General features: G+C 60.6%; 2 protein-coding genes across 13 annotated transcripts; both read left to right on the top strand.

Annotated features, from left to right (window-relative positions):
* Positions 1 to 70: 70 nt before the first annotated feature.
* IST1 (IST1 factor associated with ESCRT-III) lies at positions 71 to 8527 on the top strand. Of its 6 annotated transcripts, none has more exons than XM_074913425.1 (10): positions 71 to 266; positions 2052 to 2151; positions 2777 to 2957; positions 3217 to 3304; positions 3580 to 3663; positions 4038 to 4148; positions 4481 to 4687; positions 5774 to 5866; positions 7042 to 7087; positions 8162 to 8527. In XM_074913425.1, exons 2-10 carry the CDS (start codon positions 2064 to 2066, stop codon positions 8359 to 8361), a joined length of 1098 nt encoding a protein of 365 aa, XP_074769526.1. In that variant the 5' UTR covers positions 71 to 266; positions 2052 to 2063; the 3' UTR covers positions 8362 to 8527. The 6 variants fall into 6 exon arrangements, with proteins under 6 accessions (XP_074769526.1, XP_074769523.1, XP_074769521.1 ...); XM_074913422.1 differs by having other exon boundaries at positions 2018 to 2151; XM_074913420.1 differs by having other exon boundaries at positions 72 to 373; positions 2018 to 2151.
* A 919-nt stretch (positions 8528 to 9446) lies between these two features.
* On the top strand, positions 9447 to 14900 carry DHODH (dihydroorotate dehydrogenase (quinone)). 7 transcript variants are annotated; one of them, XR_012634217.1, is made up of 10 exons: positions 9447 to 9492; positions 9865 to 10059; positions 10404 to 10603; positions 10808 to 10890; positions 11426 to 11613; positions 12059 to 12172; positions 12444 to 12597; positions 12670 to 12829; positions 12950 to 13078; positions 14670 to 14874. XR_012634217.1 is itself a non-coding variant. In XM_074913515.1 (10 exons), exons 1-10 carry the CDS (start codon positions 9475 to 9477, stop codon positions 14678 to 14680), a joined length of 1245 nt encoding a protein of 414 aa, XP_074769616.1. In that variant the 5' UTR covers positions 9447 to 9474; the 3' UTR covers positions 14681 to 14900. The 7 variants fall into 7 exon arrangements, 6 of the variants coding, with proteins under 6 accessions (XP_074769616.1, XP_074769615.1, XP_074769614.1 ...); XM_074913515.1 differs by having other exon boundaries at positions 12957 to 13078; positions 14670 to 14900; XM_074913514.1 differs by lacking the exon at positions 14670 to 14874 and adding an exon at positions 14449 to 14661 and having other exon boundaries at positions 12957 to 13078.
* The last annotated feature ends 213 nt before the right edge of the window (positions 14901 to 15113 follow it).

Below are 15113 nucleotides of genomic sequence, written 5' to 3'. Positions count from 1 at the left end.
GAACCTCCGCGGCGGGGAGCAGGCGCCGGTGGGCGCCTACCGGAGGGTGCCACCACACTCTGTTGGCAGGATCCCTCCGCTGGCTCATTTAGTCCCTCAGCGCCGCTCTCCTCGCTTGTGCCGCCGCCTCTTCCCCGGGCGCCGCCGCGCCGGGCTCTTCGCGCGGCCTGGCCGCCGTGGCTGCTGCGGCTGCCGCACTGGCGCCGTCGTGGCCTGGACCGGGAGCGGGGCGTGCGGCGGCCGCGGATCCCTCCGCACGCGATGAGGTGATGCGCACGGCCGGCCGCCATTTTGGGTGCCTGGAGCGTGTGCGGGGCGGCGGCCGGCGTGTGCGGCTCTCGGCGGGGGCGGCCGAGCGGGTGCTGGTAGCGAGGTTCGTGTCCGGCCCTGAGGGCCGCTGGGGGGACTGAGGGCGGGCTCGGGCCGGCCCCGCCCGCGCTGTGGGACCTTCCCTCGGCGCCGCCTCGCTGGGGACGGCAGCGGGGCGGGAGGGGGGAATCTCTCCCGCTCAGCCCCGTTAGCTCCGCCGGTGAAGCTGCCCCAGGGTCTCCCTCGCGCTTCTCTGAACTAGCTCTGGCCTTTGGGCAGCTACGCGGCGAGTCCCGCGGGCTGGCTAACGCACCTGGCAACCGCCCTAGCAACCGGCTAGCTGCTCTGCGTGTAAAGGTTAGTTTGGGTCTGGTCAGAAGACTTCCGTCTGTAGGAAGGGATGAGAAGGCGAGGTACAGGGAAGGAAGGACTGGATCAGCCTTTCTGCAGCACCTGGTCGGAGAGCCTCCCGCGGGGTGTGGGAGCAACAAAACTTTTTAGAATGGCGGCAGGTTGGTTACAAAAGAATGGCTAGTGAGCTGGCTGCTACCCAATGGCTGGATTTGTAATTAATCTGTTAATGCAGGTGGTTGTGATCAGAGTAGTTATTTAATAGGTGCTTTTACAGAGACATTCCAACTCGCGCTGAGACTCTCTTGTAGCACTGTAAAATTATTTTAATGTAGGAGTGTGTCCCAGTTACAGAAAGGAAAAACTTTTTATGGCATCAGACTTACATCATGCACATGTATTTCTGTAGCAACATGTTTTGAGCTTGGTTGGTTCTGTGCATCATTCAAATTATTGATGTGTGAATAGATTGGCTGAATAAACTGTATATGCTCTAGATAGTAACAAATTTTATGTAAACCACTTGTTATACAGAAAATGTTATCCAAAATTCAGCTCCAGTGTGTCTTTCAGGTACAAGTCAAGGTCTTTCTGTGTGGTAGCTGTCAAGGAAACGTTTTTTGATCAACAGTTCTTGGCGTAATAAAATGCTGTAATAAGATGTTTTCTGTTAGTTTTCTGTAGGACTAATGACTTGAACTGGCTCATGAGAGACTGGAGAAGTGCCAGAGCACGTGTTCAGTATGCAGGAAGGAGGGGGAATATGGAATGGCAACCTTTTTCTTCTGATAACAGGACTGTTACAACCTTAGTTTGTAGTGACCTTGGGTTAATTATACAGCTGTTTTACAAAAAGATCCGGGGCTGAATGGAACCTCAAAATACCATTTTAGTAAGCTCAGCTTACTGAGCTGGGGTGTAATCACATTTTCCTAGACCACTGCTGGTAAATGTTTGTCTAACATTCTTAAAACTTTACTCTGGTATTGACATCAGTGGCTGCTGTCCCTTATCTACATTAAACAGACCCAGGCCTTTAACTTCTTGTTTTAGGCTATGTTTTCTAACTCTATTCCTATTTATGAAGTAGTCCCAGTTTTCTATCATCTTACATCTGTTTCTGGGGTTGAGATTCTGTCAGAATGGGAGTATCCACGAAATTTCTATTCCCTGTTGGCCTTGGTTAGGTGCAGGGCTGTAAAATGGAAAAGGGAATGATGAGTGCTGTAGGTCTGGTTCTTTGTAAATAACCAGATTTGGGAATATCAAGCCTGTGCCTGTTTGTTTGGAGAACTGGGCTTGGTGGTTTTTTTTCCCCCCCAAGTAAAACAGTGGCTTCTGTCCTTCTGACCAACAGCTCTTGGTTCCAGTGACCTCCTCTTCTTCCACAGAAAGTGTTCATCATGTTGGGCTCTGGGTTCAAGGCTGAGCGCTTGCGAGTCAACCTGCGTCTTGTCATCAACCGTCTCAAACTGCTGGAGAAAAAGAAGAGTGAGTATTTGAGGGGGCAGGTGTGATGCAGGGTGCTTCTGGGGCTCAGGAGAGTCGAGGAGAAGGTTCTTCTGGAATCAGGGTATTTTCATGGGTGAGTGTGGAGTTGCCTTTTGCTCTTCCTTGCTGGACCCTGGCCTTGCCATCTGCCCGGATGTGTGAGTGCCCGGAGGAGCTGGCTGGCTATGTGGCCTCTGTCCATCTTCCTGGCAGGTGTCGGGGTGCTATTTATGGGGTGCATGGGGTGGTAGCTGTGGGCTGTCTGTCGGGGGACATGCCAGTTTGCTGTGGGGGCCCTTTCCTGTGCTCACAGTGTAGCAGGGAACTTCCTGGGTGCTGTGAGAGGCTCCCCCCACCCATGCTGTCCTGCCCTGCCCAGACACAGATAAGATTCATGGTTCTGCTTGACTCTCCAGGGAAACTGAGGGTGTAGGAGTGTTTTTAGCAGCTTAAAGCCCACTCCTTTCTCCTGTGAGTTAGTGTGTTAGGACCTGGAGAGTGTCCTGCACTGCAGAGGCTCGATGAAGGGGAGAGAGGAGCTTTGTGTGTGGTGGGGACTGTGGGCTGGTACGGAGGCAGCAGCCCCTGCCACCATGGTGACTGGCCTCGGGGATGTGTGCTGCAGCCGAGCTGGCCCAGAAGGCAAGGAAGGAGATAGCAGATTATCTGGCAGCTGGCAAAGATGAGCGTGCCAGGATTCGTGTGGAGCATATCATCCGTGAAGATTACCTTGTGGAGGCCATGGAGATCCTGGAGCTGTACTGCGATCTGCTGCTAGCCCGCTTTGGCTTGATTCAGTCCATGAAGTAAGCTCTGGCCTAGGGGGTATCCTGTGGGAGAGGGGCCAGGCCCCTTGGGCTCAGGGAGGGATACAGCTGGGGGCAGACCTGGGGTGTGGAAGGGCTCCTGTGTTTGTCTCGATGTCCTAGGGCCTCCAGAGACCAATTCCTCCCCAGGTAGGAGAGTCTCTGGGGCCCAGCATAGAGGATGGGGACTTCTAGGCTAAGCAGCCTGAGGGCAGCAAAGACTAGGTGCTTGATGTGGATTGTCTTCTCTTGTCCTTAGGGAGCTGGACTCTGGCCTGGCAGAAGCAGTGTCTACACTGATTTGGGCTGCACCACGACTCCAGTCAGAAGTGGCTGAGTTGAAGATTGTGAGTAGGGTTGTTTGAGGGGTGTCAGTATGTGTGGGGGTGGGGGTGACACTGCCAGAAGCTGGTGGAGGCCTTTGTCCAGGACTCTGTCGTTAAGGCAGAGGACAGGTTTTTATGGGCTCTGAGATGGAGACCCCAGTATCGGTATCCCTGGAGCACCAGGGGCAGCTCAGCTGGGAGGGGGGCAGGCAACTCCAGGGGCTACAGCAGATGTTCAGCGTGTGCTGGGGGAAAACAAGGGTGTGCACGTTCCCAGAGTTTCTCTCCTGCTGCAGGTTGCTGACCAGCTGTGTGCCAAGTACAGCAAGGAGTATGGGAAGCTGTGCCGGACAAACCAGATCGGGACAGTCAATGACAGGGTAATGAACTGGTGGAGCAGCTGCAGCTGGCAGAACAGGCATGCCTGCTGTGGCTTTCCGGTGGCCAGTGGCTGATGCCTGTGGCTCACTGCAGAGCAGGGCGGGCCAGCTGTGCTGCGGGGGGCTTGCCCATGTTGGAGCGCAGTGCTGGGGTCCCTGGCAGGCGGGGGCCCCTGCTGTGCTGGCTGTGCACAGAGAGGAGCAGAGCACGTGCAGCCCTGGCCCGTGGTGGCCAGCAGACTCCTTGGCAGTGCCGTGCTGGGAGGAAAAGCCTCCCTGGGGCTGCGCCATGCTCCCTGCAGCGGGTGGCCCTGGCTGGGATAGAGCTGGAGTTGCCCTGCTCCCACTGAGTGTCCTGCACCTGTCTGTTCCAGCTGATGCACAAGCTGAGTGTGGAGGCGCCGCCCAAGATTCTGGTGGAGAGATACCTGATCGAGATCGCCAAGAACTACAACGTGCCCTACGAGCCTGACTCGGTGGTGATGGTGAGTGAGGGAGTCTGCAGGGAGCTCTGTGTCCCGTCGGTGCTGCGTGGGTTTCAGAGCACAGGCTGGGACATTGCAGCAAATTCGGTGGTGTCTGTGCTCTGGTATCTTACAAACAGCCCTAGCACAGCACAGTCCCTCCTCCTTCCACAGTCATGCTACAGCCTGGTTCCCTCGCAGATTCCCATTAATTGATATCGCCGTGTAGCTGCTGTGTGTTCTGTGCCTGTTGTCCCGTCTTGTCCATGACAAATGCTGTGTCCAGTGCTGTTCAGAGGGCTGTGGTCAGAACGGGGGTGTGTTGGTGAGCAGAACTCTTCCACCCTCTCCAGGCTGAAGCCCCCGTGGGTGGAGAGGCAGATCTGATTGATGTGGGATTCACGGATGATGTGAAGAAGGGTGGCCATGGAGGGGGAGGAGGTGGTGGATTTACAGCCCCGCTGGTTGGTCATGATGGACTAGTGCCCATGCCCGTGATGATGCCTATGCCCATGCCAACGCCGAATCCGCCCTTCTCCTACCCGCCTCCAAAGGGACCGGTAAGTGCCTTTGCTTTGAGCATTCCTTTTTTCTGTGGAAGACCCCGATTGTGGTGCTTAGCCTGTTGCCTGCTGACTGGGAAGTGTCTGTACCTGAGGGCTTGATGTGTCAGGAGCCATCATGTTGGCGTGAGACTGCGGGGGAGGAAGCCGCTGGCAGTGCAGCTGAAGCTTCGTGTTGTTTCTTGACTGTGGAGGTTCCTACCCCTGTTCTCCAGCCAGCCCTCTTTGCCTTCAGGGAGCAGAGGAGTCCAGACTTAACTCCTGAGGCAGTCTTCTGACTGCCAGGCTTTTGACCAGGGGTTGGAGCTGCACTTTGAGGTTGGTAGGCTGGTAGTGTGTCAAGGTTCAGTTCAGGAAATCAGGTGAGTTTTGTGGGGTGGGAACAGCACAGAAAAACGCGGAAGCACCCTGCCTGCAAAGGAAGAGGACCGGGCCAGTGGCTCTGGGAGGTGATTTTTTGCAGGGGTGGAAGGTGGGAGCTGAAAAGAGCACCCAAAATGAATTTGGTCATTTACGGGATATCTGCGTAGACTGGAGAGTGGCAGAACAGTGGGATGGCCTGGAGTCTTCATACGGTACCAGCAGTGCTGCAGAGTCTTCTTGTGGAAAATCTGGGCCAAGTATCAGCTGGCTGAAGGCCCAGGCATAAATATGCCAAGGACTCTTGCGAAGTCTGAGTCTTTGTGGCACTGTCATGTTACAAGGAAGGGTAACACAAAGCCTCGGGTGAGGCAGAGACCTGTTCTGTGATACTGCACTCAGGAGAAGTGGCTCAGGTGTGCTTATAATGCAGGGTGTTACCTTTTTGTCCTGGTACTTCTGAGGCCTTGAAAGATGAAGTGTGCAGTCATGCTGGTTCTGCAGAGTAGCTCACAGTCCTGTTAGCTTGGTCTGGTTGCTCTGGGTGCCTACATCTGACTTGAGAAACTTTTCCTAGTAATTGTAAACTCTCAGGTTGGACACTTGCCTGCATTTATCTTATGCTAATTTCTCTGACTCCTGTAGCAGCTGTAGGTGCATTGTGTCCCATGGTGGCTCTCCCAGGTGCGTAGTCTGGTGTGTGACTGTAATCTCTCTGTACAGGAGAACTTCAACGGCCTGCCAGTGGGGACTTACCAGCCTTTCGCTAACATCCATCCGCCGCCAATCCCAGCAACCCCGCCGACATACGAGTCTGTAAGTGCCTGAGCGGAAGCACTGTTGTAGGCAGCCCAGGGAATCTCAGAAAGAGTGCAGCGGTAGCCACAAGAGAGGCGAATGTTCATTAAGCACAGGGCTGGCAACCTTTGGAGCTTTTGGGTGGTGCTTGGCATTGGTTCTGGGTGTGGTGAATCACTGAGTGCATGTGACAGGAGTGACTGGTGAGGGGGAGTTCCTCATTCAGCTGGGTGTTTTGGCTGCAAGGGAAAGCCAAGATGTATTTTACTGCATTGTTAAAATGGTGATAAACAGTAGAGTCCACAAATTCTGGTTTTTACTGTGAAGGGTTTATCACCATCAGTCTGTTTAGTTAACAGCTTTTGAACTAATTCATAGTAGCCTGGGTGACCGTTTTGGCTGACCGGATGGTGTATATTTAAACACTCTTCCTTTCTCAGATCTTTCTTGGTTCTTGGAGATGACAAAGGAGAGGCTGGAGTCTTCTCCTGTGCTGGTGTATGTTTTTGTTGCTGCAGTTCACGATCCTGCCTCCCATTTTACTTTGTGACATGCTTCTTGTTTCTGCAGTATCTTGTGTAGGGGTGGGTGTAGCCAAGCACCTGTGTGTGCTCACACCTGTAGTAGCTACACAGCAGCTGTTGTGTCCAGGAGATGTGGGCACAGATGCGGCTGGGCAGGGGTGGGTGTTCTTGATTGCAGCCCACCAGGAGTGAGGAGTTGTACCAGCACAACCGGCCGGGCCATGGGCCTTTGTCCCAGGCAGGCCAGGACACAAGCAGGGTCATTTTGTACCTCGCTAGTGGCTACAAGGACCCGTTTGCTGTGTGTGAAAGGGAGGAAGCAGCAGCTGAGATTACACGGGTGAAGAGGGCAGTCTTCTCCCACTTAGGTCCTTGATAAGTATTTCAGACCTGCCAGCGGATACTCTCTGTTTATCCGGTTCCAGAATGTGCCCAGTGAGTCTGTTTGGACAGGGAGGGAGGGAAAGTCGAAGCACTGCCTCCCTTTTTTTGGGAAGAGGGGGAGATTCTCATGAGCGTGCTGGAAGCTGGGGCTGCCGCCGCCCTGGGGAGGGCCAGGGTGTACATCATTCCACAGGGGTGTGGCTGCCTGCAGCCATCCCGCACACCCGCACGGTTCTGTGACGGCAGCGGGGAGCGAGTGCCACACTAACAGAGGGTCTCTTCCAGATCGATGAGCCTGATGCTGACAAGGAGGCTTCCGCGCCAGTGCCCGGTGAGTGTGGCGGGAGGTGAGGGGAACTGCAGGTGGCTGGGGCTGTGGTGAGCCTGGGTCCCCATGTCCCTGCGAGGAAGCGTTCTGCAGAGGGGAGAGTGCACAGGGTGTGATAGGATTTGAGCTGGGAGAGGACTGATAGAAATGGAGTGTACTCTTGGAACAGGTAGGGCCCGGACTTCCCCTGGGAAACTCAGGAGCTAGAGTCTGACTTCAGAGCTGGGTCTCCAGCCTAGGCTGTCTCATCAGATCAAGTTTAGGGTGCTGCAGGATAAAATGAGAAAGCAACAGCTCTAAGTGATATATTTACAGGGAGTAAATAATCTTGATCTGCAGCCAGAGAATGAAAGCAGCAAGCAGCAAGGGTAGGCAGTTTGTACTGTCCACGCTGAGGCAGCACACAGCAGGGCAGGACTAGTGCAGAGACTGTTGTCCTTTGGTCTGTCTACACAAGGCTTACGAGGTGCCTTGTAGTTGGATCGTAATGAAATTCTCCCACCTTGTACAGCGCGATTCTGCTCTGTGTTCTGAAAGCACTTGGTATCTCTAGGACTTGATAAGGGCCGTGAGGGTTTTTAGAGGGATTTTAGACCTTAACCCTAGGTCCAGCCAGGATTTCTGGCGGTGCAGTGGAGCCCTCTGGGGAGCACTGGTGCGTGCTGAAGGAGTTGGGTCTGTGGGCATGCTGGGTCTGGCTGTGTGCTTCAGTCTGGCAGCTGGTGACGGCTGCTGCTACCTGCATGTGTCTTCAGGGGGTTGGAGTGGAGAAAGTGCAACCCCCGTGGCGCAGCCCAGCCCGTAGCAGCGTGTGGGAGTGTCAGCCCATCTCAGCGGGCAGCGCAGGGGCATCTCGTGGTGTCTGGGGCGGCTCTGGGTGGGGTCACTGGCCCAGCTCTGCTGCGGCTGCAGCCCTGTGCAGTGTGTGCTGCGCGGTGTGTGCCACATGGTTAGAGGTGTGTGACCACTGGGCCTGTTCCGAAGGATGCGTTGGTACTGCCTTCTTGGTTAGCGTAGCTCTGTTTGGCCTGGCGAGTGTCTGACGAGGGTGAGCTGAAATGGTATTATTCTAAACAGGGCCCGGGCCCAAGTCAGAAGCTTCTCCCAAACCGAGAGCTGGAGCTCCTAATACCATCAATAACTTTGTGCTGCCTGAGCTGCCATCGGTGCCGGATACGCTGCCAACAGCCTCTGCTGGCGCCAACTCTTCCACCTCTGAAGACATTGACTTTGATGATCTCTCTCGGAGGTTTGAGGAGCTAAAGAAGAAAACATAAAACCGATGGGTCTACAACTCCAGTGAGGCAGGAGTGGTGATGGCTGCTTCTCTCCAAGATTGACTTCCCTTGAAACTGTTTTTTCTCTATTAACCTCTGATGAATGCGCGCTCTTCTTCTTGAGCTCTTCCTGCTGTACTTAAACCAAGCGCTGCCACTTTCCCCATCTTTGTTGCTCCGGGAGGTGAACTGTGGGGAGTGTTGTGAGATGGGTGCAGGGAACAGCCCTGGACCCTGGGGGTGGCTGCACAGGAAAGCTCTGCTTGGCGTTGTCACGCTGTTCCTGGCTGCCCCCCCGCCTGTAGTGCCTCCCCCGAGAAGGGAGGTGGAGGCTGGGACGGGGCTTTTCCCCCTCTAGCATCGCCCAGGAGCTGCCGTGGGCTATGGCTGATGGAAGCTGTTGGGCAGGCTGCGGCCGAGCCGGCTCCACGAGCTGGCGGTGAGGGGACGCGGCCCTGCCCTGCGCCTCTGCCTGCGCCGCCCCTTCCCCTCTCCCTGCCTCCGGCTGCGCCTGGTTGGGGGTTGCCCGACGTCCTCCTCTTTGCTGCCCCCGGGACCGACCCCTCCATGGCCTCGGCGGCGGCGTCTCTGCAGGAGGGTGTCGCCAGGCGCTTTCCCGACGCTGCTGGGAGTGTGAGCGGGTCTGGGGGGGGCGAGCGGAGCACCGGCGGTGTGGGGAGGGTGAGGCCGGGGGCTGTGGTGACACTCCGCACCCTTCACGGGGGGTTTGGGTCGGTTTGTATCTTGTGAGCGGTTCCTAATAAAGCCGGGCCTGGAGCTCCGTGTCCCGGGGGCTTTCGGGGCGGGGTCGGGCGGCGTCGGGACCCTCTTGGGTGCGGGTGCGCGGCTGTGGCGGGGGACCGGGGGGCGGGGGGGGCACACCACGACAGCGCTGCTGCGGGGGCCCGGCCCCCCGCCCCGGGTGCCGCGCTGCGGGCGGGGGGCGTGGTCTGGTGGCACCACACCCCCGTGACTCCCGCCCTGCCGTTGGTGTTTCGATTCGGCCGCTCGGTCCGAGTCCTGCTGCGTCGCTATTGGCTGGGGAGGGTGCGGCCTCCGCCAATCACCGGGACGGGCGACCGGAAGTGCCCGTCCACGTGTCGGGCCGGGGAGATGGCGGCGCCGCTGCGCGTGAGCGGCCGGAGGGGCCTGGGGGGGGGCACCGGTGTGAGATGGCTGGGGGGCGGCGTGCCGGGGGCGGGAGGGGCCGGGGCGGGAGGGACCGGGGGGCCGGGGGCGGGAGGGACCGGGGGGCCGGGGCGGGAGGGGCCGGGGCGGGAGGGACCGGGGCGGGAGGGGCCGGGGGGCCGGGGGCGGGAGGGGCCGGGGCGGGAGGGGCCGGGGGGCCGGGGGCGGGAGGGGCCGGGGGGCCGGGGCGGGAGGGACTGGGGCGGGAGGGGCCGGGGGGCCGGGGCGGGAGGGACTGGGGCGGGAGGGGCCGGGGGGCCGGGGCGGGAGGGGCCGGGGGGCCGGGGCGGTCGCGCTGCTGACGACGCCGCGCAGGGGCGGCTGCTGGCGGTGGCGCTGGGCGGCTGCGGGCTGCTGCTGGGCTCAGCGCTGGCGGCGGGCGACGAGCGGCTCTACGCGGCGGTGATGCCCGCGCTCCGCGCCCTCCCCCCCGAGACCGCCCACGGCCTGGCCCTGCGCGCTGCCGCCCTCGGACTACTGCCGCCCGCCCGTCCCGACGGCCCCGCGCTGGTGCGGCTCTGAGGCGGGGGGAGGCCGGGGCGGTGGGTGGGGAGCCGCCAGTGTGGGGGGTGGCGGGGGGATCACAGGGTCCGGCGGGGTGGGCGAGCGGGCGGGTCCTGTGGGGGGCGGTGAGCTCTGCCAGGCGGCAGAGGGGCCCCTGGGGCGTCCCGGGGGCCAGGAGAGTCCCGGCGGGAGCTGGGGGTCCCCCGGGGCCGGCACCCGAGGGGGAGACCCTGCGAGGCGAGGGGGAACGGAGGGGAGGGGGCTGGAGCGAGACCCTGGCCGTGGCTCCCGGTGTCGGTGTGCTCCGGCCCTCCCGGCCGCCAGCGCCTGACCCAGGCCCTGCCCCGCAGGAGGTGCGAGTCCTCGGGCACCGGTTCCGCAACCCCGTGGGCCTGGCGGCCGGCTTCGACAAGCAGGGCGAGGCTGTGGACGGGCTGTACAAGATGGGGTTCGGCTTTGTGGAAGTGGGCACGGTCACACCCCAGCCCCAGGAGGGGAACCCCAGGCCCAGGGTCTTCCGGCTGGCGGAGGACGAGGCGGTCATTAACAGGTGGGATCCGAGGGTGGCTGCTCTGCCCAGCGGGAGGGCGTTTATGTGGGTGGTCCCGGCTCTGGGGTCTGTGCTGTGGGGGCTTTTGGGTTGGATGCGCTGAGCGAGCTGCAGAGACCACGCGTCTCCCTTGTGTTTCACCTGTGACCTGCTCGGGGCTTGTGGACAGCAGCCCCGCCCTGAGCCTTGTCTTTTGTGGTGCAGGTATGGATTCAACAGCCATGGCCACGTCGCGGTGGAGCGCAGGCTGCGGGCCCGCCAGGAGATGCAGCTCAGGCTCACTGGTGGTGAGACAAGCTTATAAGCCTTTGCTCTTGAGGTCTGCAGGGTGGGTTTGGGGGTCTCCCAGGCAGCTGTGGACCAGGAAAGGTGTGTGATACCCGTGTCCAGGCACAGGAGGGCCCTGGCCAGAGCGAGGTGCACTCGGACAGCAGGCATGCTCTTGGGGCTGTAACCTCTCCGCCTTGGGACTGTGACCAGGCACCTTTCTCTGGCCATTTTCTCTGTGATAGAGGCTCCGCTTGCTGCTTCGGGCAGGACGTGTCTGTAGAGACTATCAAAGCCAACAGAGAGCCCCAGCTGGGCAGTTTCTGAGGGCAGCCCCCACCGGGTGGTCAGGCTGGAGGCTGCAGTGCTGACTGGGGCAGCTGTGGTGATGCTCCAGTGCTGGCAGGACAGTCCCAGGCCCACCCCCATGAAACACGTGGGCTGCATAACCCTGTCGTGATTTTAGCTGGTCCTGCAGCCTCCCTTGCCAGGCGCTCTGGCCCCTCGGGTGGTGGTTGGTCCTGTTGCCCTGGCTCAGCCATGTCTGTGTTCCAGAGGGAATGCCCCTCGGAGTCAATCTGGGCAAGAACAAGAGCTCTACCAATGCTGCAGCTGACTACGTGGCTGGAGTCCGGACACTGGGCCCTTTGGCTGACTACTTGGTTGTGAACGTGTCCAGCCCAAACACCCCAGGGCTGCGGGACCTGCAGGGCAAGGCTGAGCTGAGGGACCTGCTGACCAAGGTGGGTGATCCCGACAGCCAGCCCAGGCCACGGCTACCAGCACTGGCTGCATCCCATCCCCTGCAGTGTCCGCTCTGCTCCAGCAGCGGGTTTGTGCCAGCGTGGGAAGGGGCGGGTGGGAGTGGTGGGCAGAGCCAACAAGGTGTGCCCCAGTCAGCTGCTGGTTCCCCAGGCACTGTGCTCCTGCACGTGAGCAGGGAGGTGTTGCCCTCCACTCTGCTCCTGCGAGGGGGCAGCGAGCCCCCGCCCGCGGCATCAGGAGTCTCTGTGGTGCTGGGCGGGTCGTCTGCCCTGTCCCGGTGCCGTGGGGCGCCCGTCCTGGCAGCGGCACCGTGCAGGAGGAGCAGGCCCTGTCCCTGTGCTGCCTGTGGCGACAGGTGCGCAGGCCTCCCAGGTCCGAGGTGGAGGTGTGTGTTCCCCCCCCGACCTGCTCCCTGCCCCGCAGGTGCTGGCGGAGAGGGACGCGCTGCCCTGCGAGCACAAGCCAGCTGTGCTGGTGAAGATCTCCCCTGACCTCACAGCGCAGGACAAGCGGGACATCGCGAGCGTCGTCCGCGAGGTGAGAGGCGGGAGCGGGCAGCTGGTGGGGAGCTGGGCGCAGCACGAGGGCAGGACCGTGGCGCTTCTGGCAGGACCCCTCTCTGCAGCCCCCTTGAGGACCTGTGCGTGTCACCCAGACCTTGGGGACGGCCCAGGCGGTGGGGGGCAGCTGCTTTGTCCCCAGGCATGTTGCTTGGGCACTTGCTGGGGAGGGTCCTGGCCTGGCAGCCTGAGGATGAGAGTTGGGGGCTGCTCATGGGAGCCGTGTCCTTATGCTGCTGCCCCCGCAGCTCGGTGTGGACGGGCTGATTGTCAGCAACACCACCGTGAGCCGGCCCAGTGGCCTCCGGAGCCGGCAGCACATGGAGCCCGGGGGCCTCAGCGGGAAGCCGCTGCGGGAGCTCTCCACGCAGACCGTCAGGGAGATGTACACCCTCACCCAGGGTAGGGGCAGGGCAGGGCTGCGGGCGCAGGCTGGCGCTGCCCGTGCCGTCCTGAGCATGCGCCTGCCCACAGGACGGGTGCCCATCGTCGGGGTGGGCGGGGTGAGCAGTGGGCACGACGCCCTGGAGAAGATCCGTGCTGGAGCCTCGCTGGTGCAAATGTACACAGCACTCGTGTACCATGGGCCGCTGGTGGTGGGGACGGTGAAGCGGGAGCTGGAGGAGCTGCTGAGGTGAGGGGCCAGGCAGCTCCCCAGGGAAGCTGCTGGGCCCAGGGTGGCTCCGGGCAGCCCTGTGCTGGTGCAGGAGCAGAGGTACTGCGGGGCCGAGCCATCATGCGCTGTCCCTGTTAGGGAGCAGGGATTCAAGAACGTCATGGAGGCGGTTGGAGCAGATCACCGGCGCTGATGTGCTGCAGGACCAAGATCTGGCTGGGAGCAGCTGTGGCCAGGCAGGGACAGGCCTGACGCTTCCAGTGCTGGGTAGGCTGGGACTGGGGCAGGGGCCTCTGCGCTGGTGCTGCTGTCCAGGGCCATATTTTGGCTTTCCTGGGTGTTGGGCTCCCCAGCAGAAACCAGCGCTGGGTGGTGAGGAAGGGCCCTGCGGGCTGCAGCGCTTCCCAGGGAGGGCATACCTTCCCGGTGTCACTGCCCAGAGCTGGGGGCCACGCAGAGACCCTCCAGCCCGTGCTGCCTGCTCTGGCTGGCGCTCGGTCCTGCACCGTAGCCTCTGCAGGAGGGTCTGTTCTCACTGCCCTTCTCCGCATGTGGTCCTGTAACAAACCTGCGGGCCTTGAGTCCTGCCTGAGTGTCAATAAATGTTTGGCTCACCTGCTCCTGTGTGCTGCTCCCGGGACACCCCTTGGGCTGGCGGGACACAGCCCGGATCTCCTCAGCCGAGCAGCTCCCTTCACGTTGTTCCCAGTTGGTGCATCTTTTCCTGGCGCTAGAAGTGCAGGGCTCTGGGATGGTTCCACGCCAAGCCCGCCTGGGCTCCCTTCGCAGAGATCTCCACGTGAGGCTGGGCGCTTGGGAGGTGCTGGACACAGTTTCTTCCCTTTGCTGCCAGTACACAGATGTTTGGAGGCAGCTGTGGTTACGCCCTGTCACTTGTGAAAAGGCCCTGTTTGTTCACACTGCTGGAGGCTGTCGGGTTTGTCTCTGGGGCTCCGGTGTTGACTGTTGTTTTACCCTGGGCTGCCTGTTGTCATCTTGGGCTTTTCTTGAGCAACACGGCTTGACTTGGACATGGCATTCCCTCTGCAGCCTCTCACAATCCAGCCTGCAGAGCAGGATTGCATCACAGCACTTCACCAAACTGGTTTACATGTGCAGGGTTGCTGACCCTACTCTCAGACGCCCTTTGTTCACGTCAGGGCTGTCACCCACCTGCTCCCCTGCTTCTGCAGCCCCTACACCAGCCTTGTTCCCTCGATTCTCTGCCTTCAAACAGCTGGTGCTTGCTGCTGCTCTGACAGGGACGTGAGCTGGTCCGCTGGCCGAGGTTTGCTTGCGCTTTGGAGAGGGCCTGGGAGGCACCAGGTCTGAGGGCAGCTGTCATGTCCATGGGAGTGCGAGCTTGAGTTTTCCCTTGTCCTGCTGCACTTTTGTCTGTGCTCCGCAGCTGATCCCTGACTGTGACTTGGAGACAATCGGTACCTTGTGCTGCCGTGGCATTTGCTGGTGGCGTTGGTCTCGAGCGTGGCCCTGTGCTGCCGCAGCCCGGCGCATGGGCTGTGGTCCATGTCCACGGGCAGCCTGGTTAGCTCCTGCCCACAGTCTGTTTGAGCGAACCTCGGCGCTGCCAGTGGGCACCAGGGCACGGCCATGTGTTGCTTTTTCCCCCCTGCCAGGGCATGGCAGTCTCCTGGGGAGGGACAAGCCTGCTACCAGCCTGCTGTCACCAAATGCCACAGCACCTTTCTAAGTGCCAGCATGGCTCATGGGTCGGAGCTGTCAAGCCTTCTGCTTGGGTCGGAGCTGGACTCCATCCTTCTGCCTTCCGAGTGTGGTTGCACAAGTATGACTGGTGCTGGGCCAGAGTTCTCAAGCAGTGCATTGTTTTGAGGCACAGGCATCCCATGAGAAGGAAGAAGCTTGCACAGGGTGGGACAGGTCTTCTGGAGTGTCTGGGACCACACACAGTGTCCCTCCTGCACCTGAAGGACCTGAGGGGCAGAGGGCAAGACCCCCAGCCAATCTTCAGTGGCTCTGGGGCAGCCTCGCTGCAGCACTGGCACCCCGAGGTAGGTGAGAGGGGTTGCCTGTCCGCCCCCCCCCCCATGCTGCCCCTCGGTTGTGCTGTGGGAAGCAGACCCTGTGCCCTGGCTGCCGGCTGTCACACCCTGCTGGGCACCAGCCAGCGGCTGCCACTGCAAGTTCCCGTCAGGCTGGGCCGGGCCTTCCCCTCTGCTCACAAACAACCTTCACCCAGGGGGCCCGGGGCTGCCAGGACGCGGGGCTGGAGCCCACTGGGCGGGAAGGGGTGGGTATTTCTGGGAAGAGGTCGGCTTGGCCA

Source organism: Athene noctua, chromosome 9, assembly GCF_965140245.1.
Source record: "Athene noctua chromosome 9, bAthNoc1.hap1.1, whole genome shotgun sequence".
Taxonomy (NCBI): Eukaryota; Metazoa; Chordata; class Aves; order Strigiformes; family Strigidae; genus Athene; species Athene noctua.
The sequence above is the reverse complement of the archived record's forward strand: the minus strand, read 5'-3'. Positions and strand labels throughout refer to the sequence as shown.